General features: G+C 37.7%; 1 protein-coding gene across 6 annotated transcripts in view; it reads right to left on the bottom strand.

Annotated features, from left to right (window-relative positions):
• Positions 1-13,675, bottom strand: part of UVRAG (UV radiation resistance associated) — a 316,243-nt gene that overhangs the window by 255,918 nt on the left and 46,650 nt on the right. For all 6 annotated transcript variants that reach the window (XM_082342238.1, XM_082342240.1, XM_082342239.1 and 3 more), the window contains 2 exons: positions 10,808-10,969; positions 997-1,071 (listed from right to left, as the gene is read on the bottom strand). In XM_082342238.1, coding sequence (XP_082198364.1) covers positions 997-1,071; positions 10,808-10,969 — 237 coding nt within the window. The remainder of the gene's footprint in view (positions 1-996; positions 1,072-10,807; positions 10,970-13,675) is intronic.

The raw sequence follows: 13,675 nt of genomic DNA, 5'->3' as shown, positions 1-13,675 counted from the left end.
CCAGACTTTCCTTCAGTCCCAAAAACTCACCACTTGCCCTAGCATTTCATGGCCTTCCAACATGCTACCCTCCTCTACCTGGAATGCTCTCTCCATTTCAGCCTCCATCCCTCCACACTGTTCATTTCTATTCATCCTCTGGATTGTAACCTTAAAAGTCAAGTCCCCGAAGAACTTTCTTGAGCCACTAGAGTAGGTAAGATCCTCATCACATGCTTTTATAGCACCTACCAACATTGTGTTTATATAGTTATCTATCAGGTTACCTTATCAGTGCTTGTCTCCCTCATACGCTCCATGACAGCAGGGAAAAAAAAATCTGTTTGCTTACCATTGTACCCTTAGCGCTTAGAGCACAGTAGCTGATGTACAGCAGGTGCTCAGTAAATAGCTGTTGAATGAATGAAGCATTCTAGCAAGAGCATTTCAGACAACCAAGAATTAGAAAACAACATGATCACTAAGAGGAAATAATGTAGAAAACTCACCTCATTGGTTTGTGGCTAGTATTAAGTGGGATAAAGAACATGAATCACCTGGCATGGTGCCACAGATAGCAGGTACTTGGTAAATACCTCTCCTTTCTCTAATCACCTTTAGATATAGAGACAGCACAGACTATAATATAAATGACTACAATATAACTTGCCTCAGGTTTCTTAAATTTATTCAAAGTTGTAAAAGATTTCTGAAACATTTAATAAAATTGTATTACACTTAATTAAAATTCATTATTCTTCTTTAACCTCTAAAGAATTATGTAGAAAACAGCTACATGATATTTTCTCTTAGGAAAATTAATATAATCTGGATTTAGAAAAGATGTGTTGATGTGGTTACAAAATGAGTTTTCACTTTAAGCATTCACCCTAAGCCACACTAAACAACAAACTTATAATGATACTTAAAACATTTTATTTACACAGAGCTTTTACCTGATACATCAAAGCACACCTGCACTAAACAAAACTCACAGTGTTATGCAAATCCCCTTACCTTATGTTCAAATGGAGCACCATAATAGCCATCATTCAGCCCAAAAATTATTTCATTTTGGTTGCGGGCATGAATCTAAGAGAGGAGGAAAACACATTATTAGTTCATCTCATTCCAATCAAGTTTTAATGTGATTAGAAAATGACAGGACCTACTTCAATGTTGAGAAAGAGGCTGGCTACGTCTAACAAGCCAGCAGAAAACAAATCACTCATCATAAGACCAGGTGATCAATTTAGAGTTTCCTGCTTTAGTCAAAGTCCTCACAAAATCATCACATGAGATCACAGGCACCATCATTCACACACATTTTTCACAAACATTTCTTGAGGTTGTTACAGAAAGCATATTCCTTAAGTATAAGGGATTCAGAGGCACACTATACATTCTCTGATCTCAAAGAAAACACAGCCCAGTTAGTCTACTAGAGTGCTTTAAAAAACATGAAGCCCTAGAAAAAACATAAAAGATTAATATTATTTTCTATTTTCAAAAAGACAGTTTAAAGATAATATCCAATCCTCAAAGTCTTTAAAAGTCTACTAATTATTTTCTGTCTACTACTCTCTTTCAAATGCAACTGATTCGAGGTTCAGTCAGTGCCAACCTCGAATTAAACTTCACCTAAAAGGTGGGAGAATTAGAACTTTTAAAATTGAAGAACTAAGATTTTTTAAAAAAACTCAAAATAGTATAAAGTCTATAAAAACAGATTTAGTTACTTGATCAGAAAGAATTGTGGCTAAAAAAATTTTAATTGCTTCTGCAGTGAAGGATTAATGTGAGGGTTCAGGTGGGGGATTACCAGAATAGAATATGTCATCTCTTCTTTCTAGCTAGAGACAGAAAGGTCAAAGCCAGCAGCAGAAAATTCCTGTGAACATTTATCTGACTTCCATACCTGCTACATCTATTACTAAAGCAAAATTAATCACATGCTCCCTGTTTACCTACATCATTTACTTAACTGAATACAATACCAAAAGATGGGCCTGTAATAATAAACTTATAATGAAAACTATAAACCAATTTCAAGTGTTTTATTTTATGAGAGAAAAAGAGAAAGCACTACGAAATCAGTTTCAAGATTAGAAGAAACTCAAAATTTTACAAACATAGAATATTTTATACACATATATACCTCGGGAGAAAAAAGATTAAATAAAATCGTATGCATCAAAATGTTAACAATGGTTGCAGCTGGGCAGAAGGATTACACATAATTTTTTATTCTCCTCTCTGCGCTTTTCAAAATTTTCCAAACTGTCCACAAAGTACATGGATCACTTTTAAAATCAGAAAAATACGTGCCATTAAAGAAAGGGTGGGGTGAGATTATGGGCAGGATTGAATCTAACATGAAGGTAAAGTTTTCAAAGCATAAGCCTCATAAAGATGGGCATTAAATTAATTTGTAGAAAAATAAGAGACAACATGGTTCTAGGACTTGAAAAGATACTGGACTTAAAAAAAAAAAAAATTCAAGTGATCTGAGTTCTAATTCCAACCTTCGAGTGCTTCATAAGGAACTCTGACTTTATAGCCCTAGTGCCTAGCACTCTACTCAACATATAATCGCTAATCAATGTTAATAGGCCATGCTTTAAATCCCTCATCAGCCAAAAGCAGAAACACTCCTTGTTCTATTTTATAGTGCTGTCATAGAGATGAAATGAATCCAATTATCACTGGATATGAAAGTACTTCTGGAAGTTAGACACAAACAATACTGCGGGGGGAAAAAAATCAGGATCAGTCAACCATAGAGCCCTTTCTCCCCGATTAATAAAGAAGATTAGGGCTGCCTTGGTGGCGCAGTGGTTAAGAATCCGCCTGCCAAAGCAGGGGACACGGGTTCAAGCCCTGGTCCAGGAAGATCCCACATACCGCGGAGCAACTAAACTCCTGCGCCACAACTATTGAGCCTGCGCTCTAGAGCCCATGAGCCACAACTACTGAGCCCACGTGCCACAACTACTGAAGTCCGCATGCCTAGAGCCCGTGCTCTGCAACAAGAGAAGCCACAGCAATGAGAAGCCCGGGCACTGCAACAAAGAGTAGCCCTCGCTCACCACAACTAGAGAAAGCCCACGCGCAGCAACAAAGACCCAACGCAGCCAAAAATAAATAAATTAAATAAATAAATAAATTTAATTTAAAAAAAAGAAAATTTACAAAACAGGCTGCATGATACTCCATACTACTTACTATCCTTTACCATTAATTATAGATTACTGACCCCAAAACGTGTCAGAATCTTAATATGGAGACTACAGAATATAGAGCCTTTTAATCCAACCACAATCTTGTATTTTGATCCCTCTGTGAAAAAAGGCACACTTTTTAAAGACAGATAATCAAAGTTAGTGAAATGAATAATAAATATAGTCTGAGCAATGGAACAAATAATAGCCTAAATCCACCAATCACTGTGTGACCTTTAACAAGTTACTTAATTTCTCTGAGCTTCTGTTTTCTCAGTTAAATACTGAGAGGAAAATCATACTTGCTCGCATGACCTTCAAAAGGCCCAAAGTCACTGGGTGCATGTAAAATGACTGTATGAATGTAAAAAGATACCCAAACACTGAAAGACTATACAATCATTGTTGGTATTAATACAAAGTTCTAACCACTTAAACTAAGCACAAGAACTTCTGCCACCACAAGTGCCCCATATAAGCATTATCAACAAATTCTCCAAATTCCCACCTTGAATAGAGCTATTTTCAAACTCCTCTGCTTCTTCGTCATCAAAATTCAAGTCAAAACCAACTTTAGTTCATGACTTCTGGGGAAAACTTCCTGATTAACTCTCTTGTCTCTAAAGGCTATTCAGGAAATTGGCTTGTAGTTGTAGCTCTGGCTACTGCGGACAAGCTGCATCATCACTCTGTCCATTCAAATGACAGCAAGATACACATGACATGTACATGAAACACTTACCAAGACAGACCATAAAATAAATCTCAAAAAGGTTAAAAGGATTAAAATAATATGATTTTGTCTAAACGCAACAGAATTAAAGTAGAAATCAACAAAAGAAGGATATCTGAAAACTCCACAAATGTTTGAAAATTAAACAACATACCTCTCAATAACCCTTCGGTCAAGAAGAAATAAAAGAGAAATTAGGAAATATTTCAAATTGAACAAAAATGAAAATACAGTATCAAAATTGTGGGTCAGGGCTAAAGCAATGCTTAGAGGAAAATTTATTAAATGCTTACTTTAGAAAAGAGAAGTCTCAAATTAGTAATCCAGGAATCCTACTTTAAGAAATTAGCAAATTAGAGCAAATTAAACGCAAAGCAGGCAAAAGGAAGAAAATAATAAGAGTAAAAGCAGAAACCAATGAGGGACTTCCCTGGTGCTTCAGTGGTTAAGACTCTGCACTCCCAATGCAGGAGGCCCAGGTTTGATCCCTGGTCAGGGAATTAGATCCCACATGCTGCAGCTAAGACCTGGCACAGCCAAATAAATAAATACTTTTTTAAAAAGTATTTTTTTTTAAAAAAAGGAAAAAAGCAGAAATCAATGAAATTGAAAAAAATAACAATAATCAATGAAACCTCTTTCAGTGATCTGCGACCCAATTTCAATGGGGTGGGTGGGTAGTTCCCACACCAACAATAAGCAATTCTTGGATACCAGCAGGGTGTCCTGCTCTCAGGCCTGCATCAGATTCCACAGGTTAAGGGTTCAGTCCTACAAGACTGCCCCCCACACATGGAAGGCCAGTCAAAAACCCAGATTGTTATCTGTGCTTCTAATTAACTGGCTACAGATTAGAGGTGCCAATTTAGAATGTCAAACCCAAGTACAGGTTGTTACCTGTACTTCTGACCAACTGGCTGTAAATCAGAGGTTGCCACAACCTAGTCCTCAGGTTCGATTAATTTGCTAGCGTGGCTTGCAGAACTCAGAGAAATATCTTACTTACTGATCACCAGTTTATTAAGAATGTAACTCAGGGAACAGCCAAATAGAAGACCTGCATAGGGCAAGGTATGGGGAAAGGGCACAAAGCTTCTATGCCCTCTCAAAGTGCACCATACTGCCCAATCTCTATGTGTTCACCAACTCAGAAGCTCTCAGGACCCCATCCTTTGGAGTTTTTATGGAGGCTTTATTACACAGGCATGAGTGATTAAATCATTGGCCATTGGCAAGTGATTCAACCTCCAACCCCTCTCCTCTCCCAAGAGGTCAGACTGGGACTGAAAGTTCCAATCCTCTAATCCTCTTATCACATGGTTGCTCCGTGGGCAACCTGCCCCCACCCTTAGGTGCTTTCCAAAACTCACCTCATTAACATAACAAAAGACACCTTTATCACTTTAAACACTTAGGAAATTCCAAGAGTTCTAGGAGAAGTGAGCCAAGAACTGTGCATCAAATATATATATTTCTTATAAAACACAATAGTGCAAAACCAAACACTAGATATTTGAAAAGCTGATAAAACTGATAAATCTCTATTCAGAGTAATCAAGAGAAAAAGGGAGAAGACAGAAATTACCAACAGCAAGAATGAAATAGGAAAGGATCATTATATATACTACATACTTTAAAGGGATATGGTAATATTGTGGGAAATTTTTTTTTTTTTTTAATTTTTTGGCTGCACCTCGCAGCATGTGGGATCTTAGTTCCCCAACCAGGGATGGAACCCACGCCCCCTACAATGGAAGCACAGAATCTTAACCACTGGACCACCAGGGAAGTCCCTGTGGGAAATTTTATACCAATAAATTTGAAATAGTACATGAAATTGACAAATGCTTTGGAAGACAACGTATCAAAGCTCACTTAGGAATTCACAGATAACCTAAACAGCCCCATAGCTAATAAAGTAATTGAAGTCATACTTTTAAACTTTCTCACAAAGAAATCTTAACAACCAGATGGCTTCACTGAAGAATTCTGTCAAACATCTGTGTAATAAATAATAACAATTCTACACAAATTCCTCCAGAAAATATAAGAATAGTAACACTTCCCAATCCATTTTATGAAGCCAGCATTACTCCAATACTAAACCAGACAAGGACATTGCAAGAAAAGTACAGACTAATACCCTTCATGGACATAGGTGAAAGAAGTCTTAACAAACTATTAGCAAATCGAATTCACTACAAATGAAAGGAAACTTCCTCAACCTAATAAAGTGTCTTAAAATTTTATGGCTAATAGTGAGACAGGAGGGAAGGGAGTAGGGCACAACCTTTAAAATAATGACACAGTCTTGGGAATTCCCTGGCAGTCCAGTGGTTAGGACCCGGCGCTTTCACTGCTGTGGCCCAGGTTCAATCCCTGTTCGGGGAACTAAGATCCTGCAAGCCACAAGATGCCGCCAAACAAACAGAACAAACAAACAAAAAGTAATGACACAGCCTTTGAGGAAAACTGACTACAACAAAAACTGGTTAGCACCAACTAGGCCCAAGATGGCAGAAGGTTCGACTTCCAGGAGACCTTGAGCCTCATTATACGCTCATTGTAATATATCAGCATACTAAATGACACACCCACAGGTGCCATGACAGTTCCAAGGCTGACCATAAAAGGGTGAAAAGTGGGCGGTGGCCCAATTCCTGGAAATCTCTGCCCCTTCTCCAAAATGGTTGGAGTAATCCTCCCACTCATTAGCCTATGGAATTACCCAGCCCATAAAAACCACCCCATATTTCATAGCTGCTCTCACCTTTTGAGACAGACCGCATTCTACCTGTGGAATGCGAATCACTCTAAATAAACCTGCTTTCACTTACTATGGCTCACTCTTGAATTCTTTCCTGCCTGAAGCCAAGGACTGTCCCAGGAACTCACCCTAGACCTGGGACATGACCACCCTCTTGTGCCTCATTTTCCTGCAAAGGAAGAGGAAGAACGTGGTCTTCTCTCCATCCCCACTTTTCCTTTGATTATAAAAATGTAGCCCACTTAGTTCTCGGGGCAGAGCCCTCTTGCCTTCCCACTTGTATCCTTCACAAGCGTCCTGTATTAATAAATCTACTTCTTACCAATCACTTTGCCTCTCGCTGAATTCCCTCTGCATCAAGACAGAAGGAACCTGAGTTTCATTAAGTCCCGAGATGAGTTGTGCAGTCTCAGTTGGAAGGTTGTGGGTTCGAGTCCCATCTGAGGTGCAGTTCCAGTATTAATTCTTAATAGTGAAAGACTGCTTTCCTTCAAGAATAGCAACAAAACTAAGATGCCTACTCTACTTATTTCTATTCAACATTGTACCTCAATAGTCTCAACCAGTGAAATAAGAAACAAAACCAAAAAGACATAAACATTAGAAAGGAAGAAAGTAAACCTTCTCTGTTCACAAACAATATGATTGCCTACCTGGCAATCTACAAAATGAATCCACAATAGAAAAGTCTACTGGATCTAATAAGTGAATTTATTAGCAAGGTCATAGAATACAAGCTCAAAACAGAAATGTTTCTATATGCAAGGAACAAAAATTGGAAATAGGAATATTTTAAAAAGGAATACCATTTAAATTAGCATCAACAAACATGGAATCCATGGTACAAATCTAACAAAATATGTGTAAGATCTGTATGCTGAAAACTACAAGTAACTGATGAGTGAAATCAAAGATGATTTTCACAAATGGAGAGATTATATCGTGTCCGTAGATTGAAACACTCAACACTACGTTGTCAAATCTCCCCAAATTTTCTTAGATTCAACACGTATCAAAATCACAGCAGGATTTTTGTAGAAACTGACAAACTAATTCTGAAGTGTATATGTAAAGGCAAAAGATCTAGAAAGGCCAGAAAGATTTTTGAGAAAAGAACAGAGTTGGAGGATTAATATTACCTGAATTCAAGACTGTATAAAACTACAGTAATCAAGACAAGGTGGTACTGGCATAAGGACAGAAATGTAGATCAATGAAACAGAACAGAGGGTCCAGAAACAGATCAACATAAATGATTTTCAACAACTGATTTTCAACAAAGACAAGGTAATTCAATGGAGAAATAACAGCCTCTACAACAAAGAATACAGGAACAAATGTTCATCCACCTACAAAACAATGAATCTTGCTCTTTATATAAAAGTTAATTCCAAATGGATCATAGACATAAATGTAAAACTAAAACTTAAAGCTATAAAACTTCTAGAAGAACTTTATAAAAGAAAATCTTTGTAACCTTGGGTTAGGCAGAGACGTCTTAGATCTAAGAAACAAAAAGTATGACGCTTAAAAAAAATGAAAAGACAAGCCACAGATTAGCAGAAAATATTTGGAAAATATATATCTCATAAAGGACTAACTCATACAGAACACCTAAAGAAATTGTACAACTCACAATAATGAGAAATCAAACAAGCAAATAAAAAATGGGCAAAAGATCTGAACGAACATTTCACAAAAAAAGAAGGTAGGGGGATTGATGGCAAATAAACATATTTTTTAAATGCACAACATCATTTCATCATTAGGAAAATTAAAATTAAAATCAGTATGAGATACCACTTTATCAGAATAGTGAAAATTAAAAAGACTGACAATAATAAGTCCTTACAAAGATAAGGAACTATCATACATTGCTGATGGGAAGGCAGAATGACAGTCACTCCAAAAAAAGTTTCACAGTTTCTTATAAATTTCAACATAGCACTTACCATTAGAACCAGAAATTCCATTACTGGGTATTTATTCAAGAGAAATGACAACTTACATCAACACAAAGACCTATATTTAAATATTCACAGCAGCATTATTCATTGTAGTGATGGTTACTTACTTCATACATTTGTCAAACTCATTGAACTGCATACATTAAAAGGGTAAATTTTATTGTATGTAAATTATACCTCAAAAAAACCTAACTTGTAAAAAAATTTCATTCAAAAGTCATTCATTCCCTGACTCTATCCAGGTTTGTCTACATACCTCTTAAACATACTCCCATAGCTCTCTTTGCAGGTATTCATCGATCATCAGTTTACCGGGTCTAAGAACCTTATCTGACTCATCTCTGGATCCTTAACACTAAGAACGATGCCTGCTAGAAAGCAGATGACCAATCAATCAATGAACCTCAGTGATTCTGGCTATTAACCTAACACATCTGAGCCTTGCTTTCCTCTAAAAATCTGTAATTCTATTATATCTGATTTTCTAGTAGCCTGTTACTTGTTATACCTATTTCATAAGTGACTTTCTACAAGGATATTAAGTGTCTAGTTGGCTTAGAAAAATGTTTTCTCTTTCTCTTGTTCTCTGCGATACCAACATAACCAACTTTGTAAGAAGACACCTGAATGCTAACTCTCTGAAATTAGGGTAAGTTAGACATAAGCACAGCTGGGTATTTTAAGAAGACAACCACCTAAGGAATGTGTGAACTGAAAAGCATGATGAAGACCATCTTCTCTGGCCAAAAAAAACCTTCCCCTACAAGCCTATAGGCTGCAACTCTAATGTTAAGAAGCCCCACCCCCACACAACGTAAACAAGTGCTTAATATCATAATCTATACACAGAGAGCCAACTCCAGCACGTAGCAAGATAGAAAGAGTACGTGCCTCAGGGCAGGGCTGGTTAGCCAGGCTAAAGGCAACAAGCATTTGGTACTAAAAGAGAGGAGAAAGACCCTAAGCCACAAATCATTACTTCATGAGTTTTCATTAAGACTAGCCCTAAAACAAAAGAAAAAAAATAAAAATAAAACAGAATTCGTAGCAGGTTAGAATTTAGTTAAGCAAAATATTCATTGCATGCATTGTTCTGGTCACCAAAAAAGAACACAAAATAAAATATACCATGCAAAATAAGGGAAGAGCTGTTTTGCTTTTTTTTTAATCTGAAAAAGAAAAATGTAGAATTGTTTCTCTAAAAGAAACACACCAGAAAGTATATACTGAATAAATAGTAAAAAAACATGAAGGATGTTTGTAGATATAACTAACATTTTAGGGTTACCTTTATCAGTAGTCCCACAGGTATCACAAAATAGAAATGGCATTTATTCCAATGTGGGCTGAGTGGTTACCAAGGACTACATGTATATACCAGTGTGGTACAGCAGAAAGAGAATGAATTTTTAAGTCAGGCCTAATTTAAATCCCAGCTCCACCTAGCAGTGTGATCTTGATAGTTTCTTAAATTCTCTGAGGCACAGTTTTCCCATCAGGAAACTATGGGCAATAATATCAACTTTCACAAGGTCACTATAAACATCAACTGTAATTACTTATGTCTGGGAATGGCAAACAGGTTTCATTTCATATGCAATTCTGATATATTTCTAGTTGCATCCTGGAACACTGTGTTAGAAAGGATTATGGAGCTACTTCTGAGCTCAGCTAGAAGACTGCTATGATGAGTTAGCTACACCAGTCATGGGGAATGGGTAGCGGTATATAAGCCAGGCATTTGTCATCCCTGTGCTCAATAAACAATAGGTCTTCTTATTCTTGGAATAACCCCACTCTACTGGTCATAAGAGAGGTGCTTATTTTCAACTTTATTTTAAGATTCTAGGGGAAACATCCAATAAGACAGAACAAGCAGAGTGCTATGAGAAAGCATATTCTTTTCTACCTGCCCCCCGCCAAAAAAATATCCTCTTAAATTATCAGCTTAAGGCAGTTTTTCATAAATTTTTTCAGTCATTTTTTAAACCTGGCAATGACTCAAATTTCTGTATGTAAGTGAACAATCATAAAGGGTCTCTCTTTATAACAGGAAATGTAGAATCAGAAGATTCAACAGAAAAAGCTAGACTGTTTATTTAGAGAAGACAACTACTTGAAACTGCAGTCTAAAAATTACCTGCTGACCCAAATATTTCAGCCCATCCAAACAGACTTTCCATTCAATCAACAGCTGGTAGATGTCCTCCTTTCCACCCCAAATCTTCACCACGAAACAAGACACAGATGTATCAAGACGGTCCGGCATTATTCCAAAATCAAGACTCCGCCATGTTGGATTCTGTTGATGGAAATGAAAACATGCTTTAGGAAGACCCTGAATGTTTACGGTTTACAGTTATTTCAGTTAGGTTGTACATCATTTTGTTCTTTAACCAAAAGAACTCATAAATATATTAAATTGCAAACAAGTGAAGAAGACATTCCAATTAACATAAAGAGGGTAATATCGGTACTTTTTAATTTCTCTGCTTATTTATTATAGTCAATAGAAGGAGCATATATTCTAATCTCTCATTAACATGGCTTCCTATGGTAATTCATTTATTTATTCAACACAATACACAATTATTAAGAAGCAACTTATACACAATGCCCTCAAAGTACCTCCAACTTGTTGCTGGATTCAAACCTCTCTTTAAATAATTACATTGTTTCATGAAAAGTGCAATATGCAAAAGGTTACAAAGTAGCACAGGAAGGAATAATAAACTTGGAAGGAACAGGGGAAAGACAGCACACAGGCTATGAAACTTGGCTTTTATAGGACAAACAGTAGTTCACCAGGTTAAAATAAGGAATTCCAGGCAAAGGGAAAATAATAAACAAGGGCTCGGAGGTGTGAAATAGCACAGTGTGGTCAGGGAACTAAGACAACTGCTGGAGCGCACAACACAAGAGCGGCAGGACGCAGAGCTGGAGAGACCAACACGAGACTCCTTGCCAAGGAGGTGGTACTTTACTGTGTACAAGATGTGGGGCCACTGAAAGGTTTTAAGGTTAAGAATGGCATGGTGGGCTTCCCTGGTGGCGCAGTGGTTGAGAATCTGCCTGCTAATGCAGGGTACACGGGTTCGAGCCCTGGTCTGGGAAGATCCCACATGCCGCGGAGCAACTAGGCCCGTGAGCCACAACTACTGAGCCTGCGCATCTGGAGCCTGTGCTCCGCAACAAGAGAGGCCGCGACAGTGAGAGGCCCGCGCACCGCAATGAAGAGTGGCCCCCGCTTGCTGCAACTAGAGAAAGCCCTAGCACAGGAACGAAGACCCAACATAGCAATCAATCAATCAATAAATCTTTAAAAAAAAAAAAAAAAAGAATGGCATGGTCAACTTTATGCTCTGAAAGAACTTTGTTTTTCATTAAGAGGATTATGCAGATAGTTGAAACATTCTCTGAAAAGTGAAAAAGTTAAGGGGCTTTAATATTATCAATAGATGTGAACTACAATGCAACAATTACTTACTTTCATTTATTTCCCTTACATTAAATGTTAGGGCTTTCATTGCTGAATGTAACTATAATCAATCTCATTAAATTATCAATTTTCATATTACACAAATCAGTAAATCAAAAGGTCCTCATATAAGGGTAACTAGTCTTTGCTTTGTGGCAGTTTTTCTTCCTGACCAAAGCGGGGACAGACTAGGGCAGTGTTTCTGTTTTAGGGGATATATTGATGTATGTGTTTTTGTGGGTTTGGCTGTTGACATTTCAGGAGTGGGAACATGACTTCCAGTTTCATGGCACTTATGTCTGACCTATCTTTTTGACTTGTATGTATTTCACTTGTATATTTTTATTGTCTGATTTCCTTGCATTAAAATAAAAGCTCTGACAGGAACATTGCCTGATTTGTTTACCACAAGATCCCCAATGCTTGAAAAGTACCTGCTATGTGCTCAATAAATATTTGCTGCTGGTGGCGCAGTGGTTAAGAATCCGCCTGCTACAGCTTACCCTTCCCCCTCCCCATATCCTCAAGTCCATTCTCTAGTAGGTCTGTATCTTTATTCCTGTTTTACCACTAGGTTCTTCATGACCTTTTTTTTTTTTTCCCTTAGATTCTGTATATATGTGTTAGCATACTGTATTTGTTTTTCTCTTTCTGACTTACTTCACTCTGTATGACAGACTCTAACTCCATCCACCTCACTGCAAATAACTCAATTTCGTTTCTCTTTATGGCTGAGTAATATTCCATTGTATATATGTGCCACATCTTCTTTATCCATTCATCTGATGAAGGGTAAGCTGTGACACAGTGAGAGAGTGGCATGGACATATATACACTACCAAACGTAAAACAGATAGCTAGTGGGAAGCAGCCGCATAGCACAGGGAGATCAGCTCGGTGCTTTGTGACCACCTAGAGGGGTGGCAGAGGGAGGGTGGGAGGGAGGGAGATGCAAGAGGGAAGAGATATGGGAACATATGTATATGTATAACTGATTCACTTTGTTATAAAGCAGATACTAACACACCATTGTAAAGCAATTATACTCCAATAAAGATGTTAAAAAAAAAAAAAATCTGCCTGCTAATGCAGGGGACACGGGCTCGAGCCCTGCTCCGGGAAGATCCCACATGCCGCAGAGCAACTAAGCTGTGTGCCACAACTACTGAGCCTGCGCTCTAGAGCCCGCGAGCCACAAATACTGAGCTCACGTGCCACAACTACTGAAGCCCGCACGCGTAGAGCCTGTGCTCCGCAACAAGAGAAGCCACCGCAATGAGAAGCCCGCGTACCACAACAAAGAGTAGCCCCTGCTCGCCACAACTAGAGAAAGCCTGCGTGCAGCAACAAAGACCCAACACGGCCATTAATTAATTAATTAATTAATTAATTAATTAAAAAATATACATTTGCTGAATGAGTGAATGAATGTCCAATTAACCAAAATGGATGTTTGAGGACACCAAAAGATTATCAATAAATAGCATGATAATAACACAATAAACACATTGTGCAATCAGCTTTATTCTG

Source organism: Balaenoptera borealis (genome assembly GCF_965194805.1).
Source record: "Balaenoptera borealis genome assembly, chromosome: 11".
Lineage (NCBI taxonomy): Eukaryota > Metazoa > Chordata > Mammalia > Artiodactyla > Balaenopteridae > Balaenoptera > Balaenoptera borealis.
Note: the sequence above shows the minus strand (reverse complement) of the source record. Positions and strands in the feature narration are given on the sequence as shown.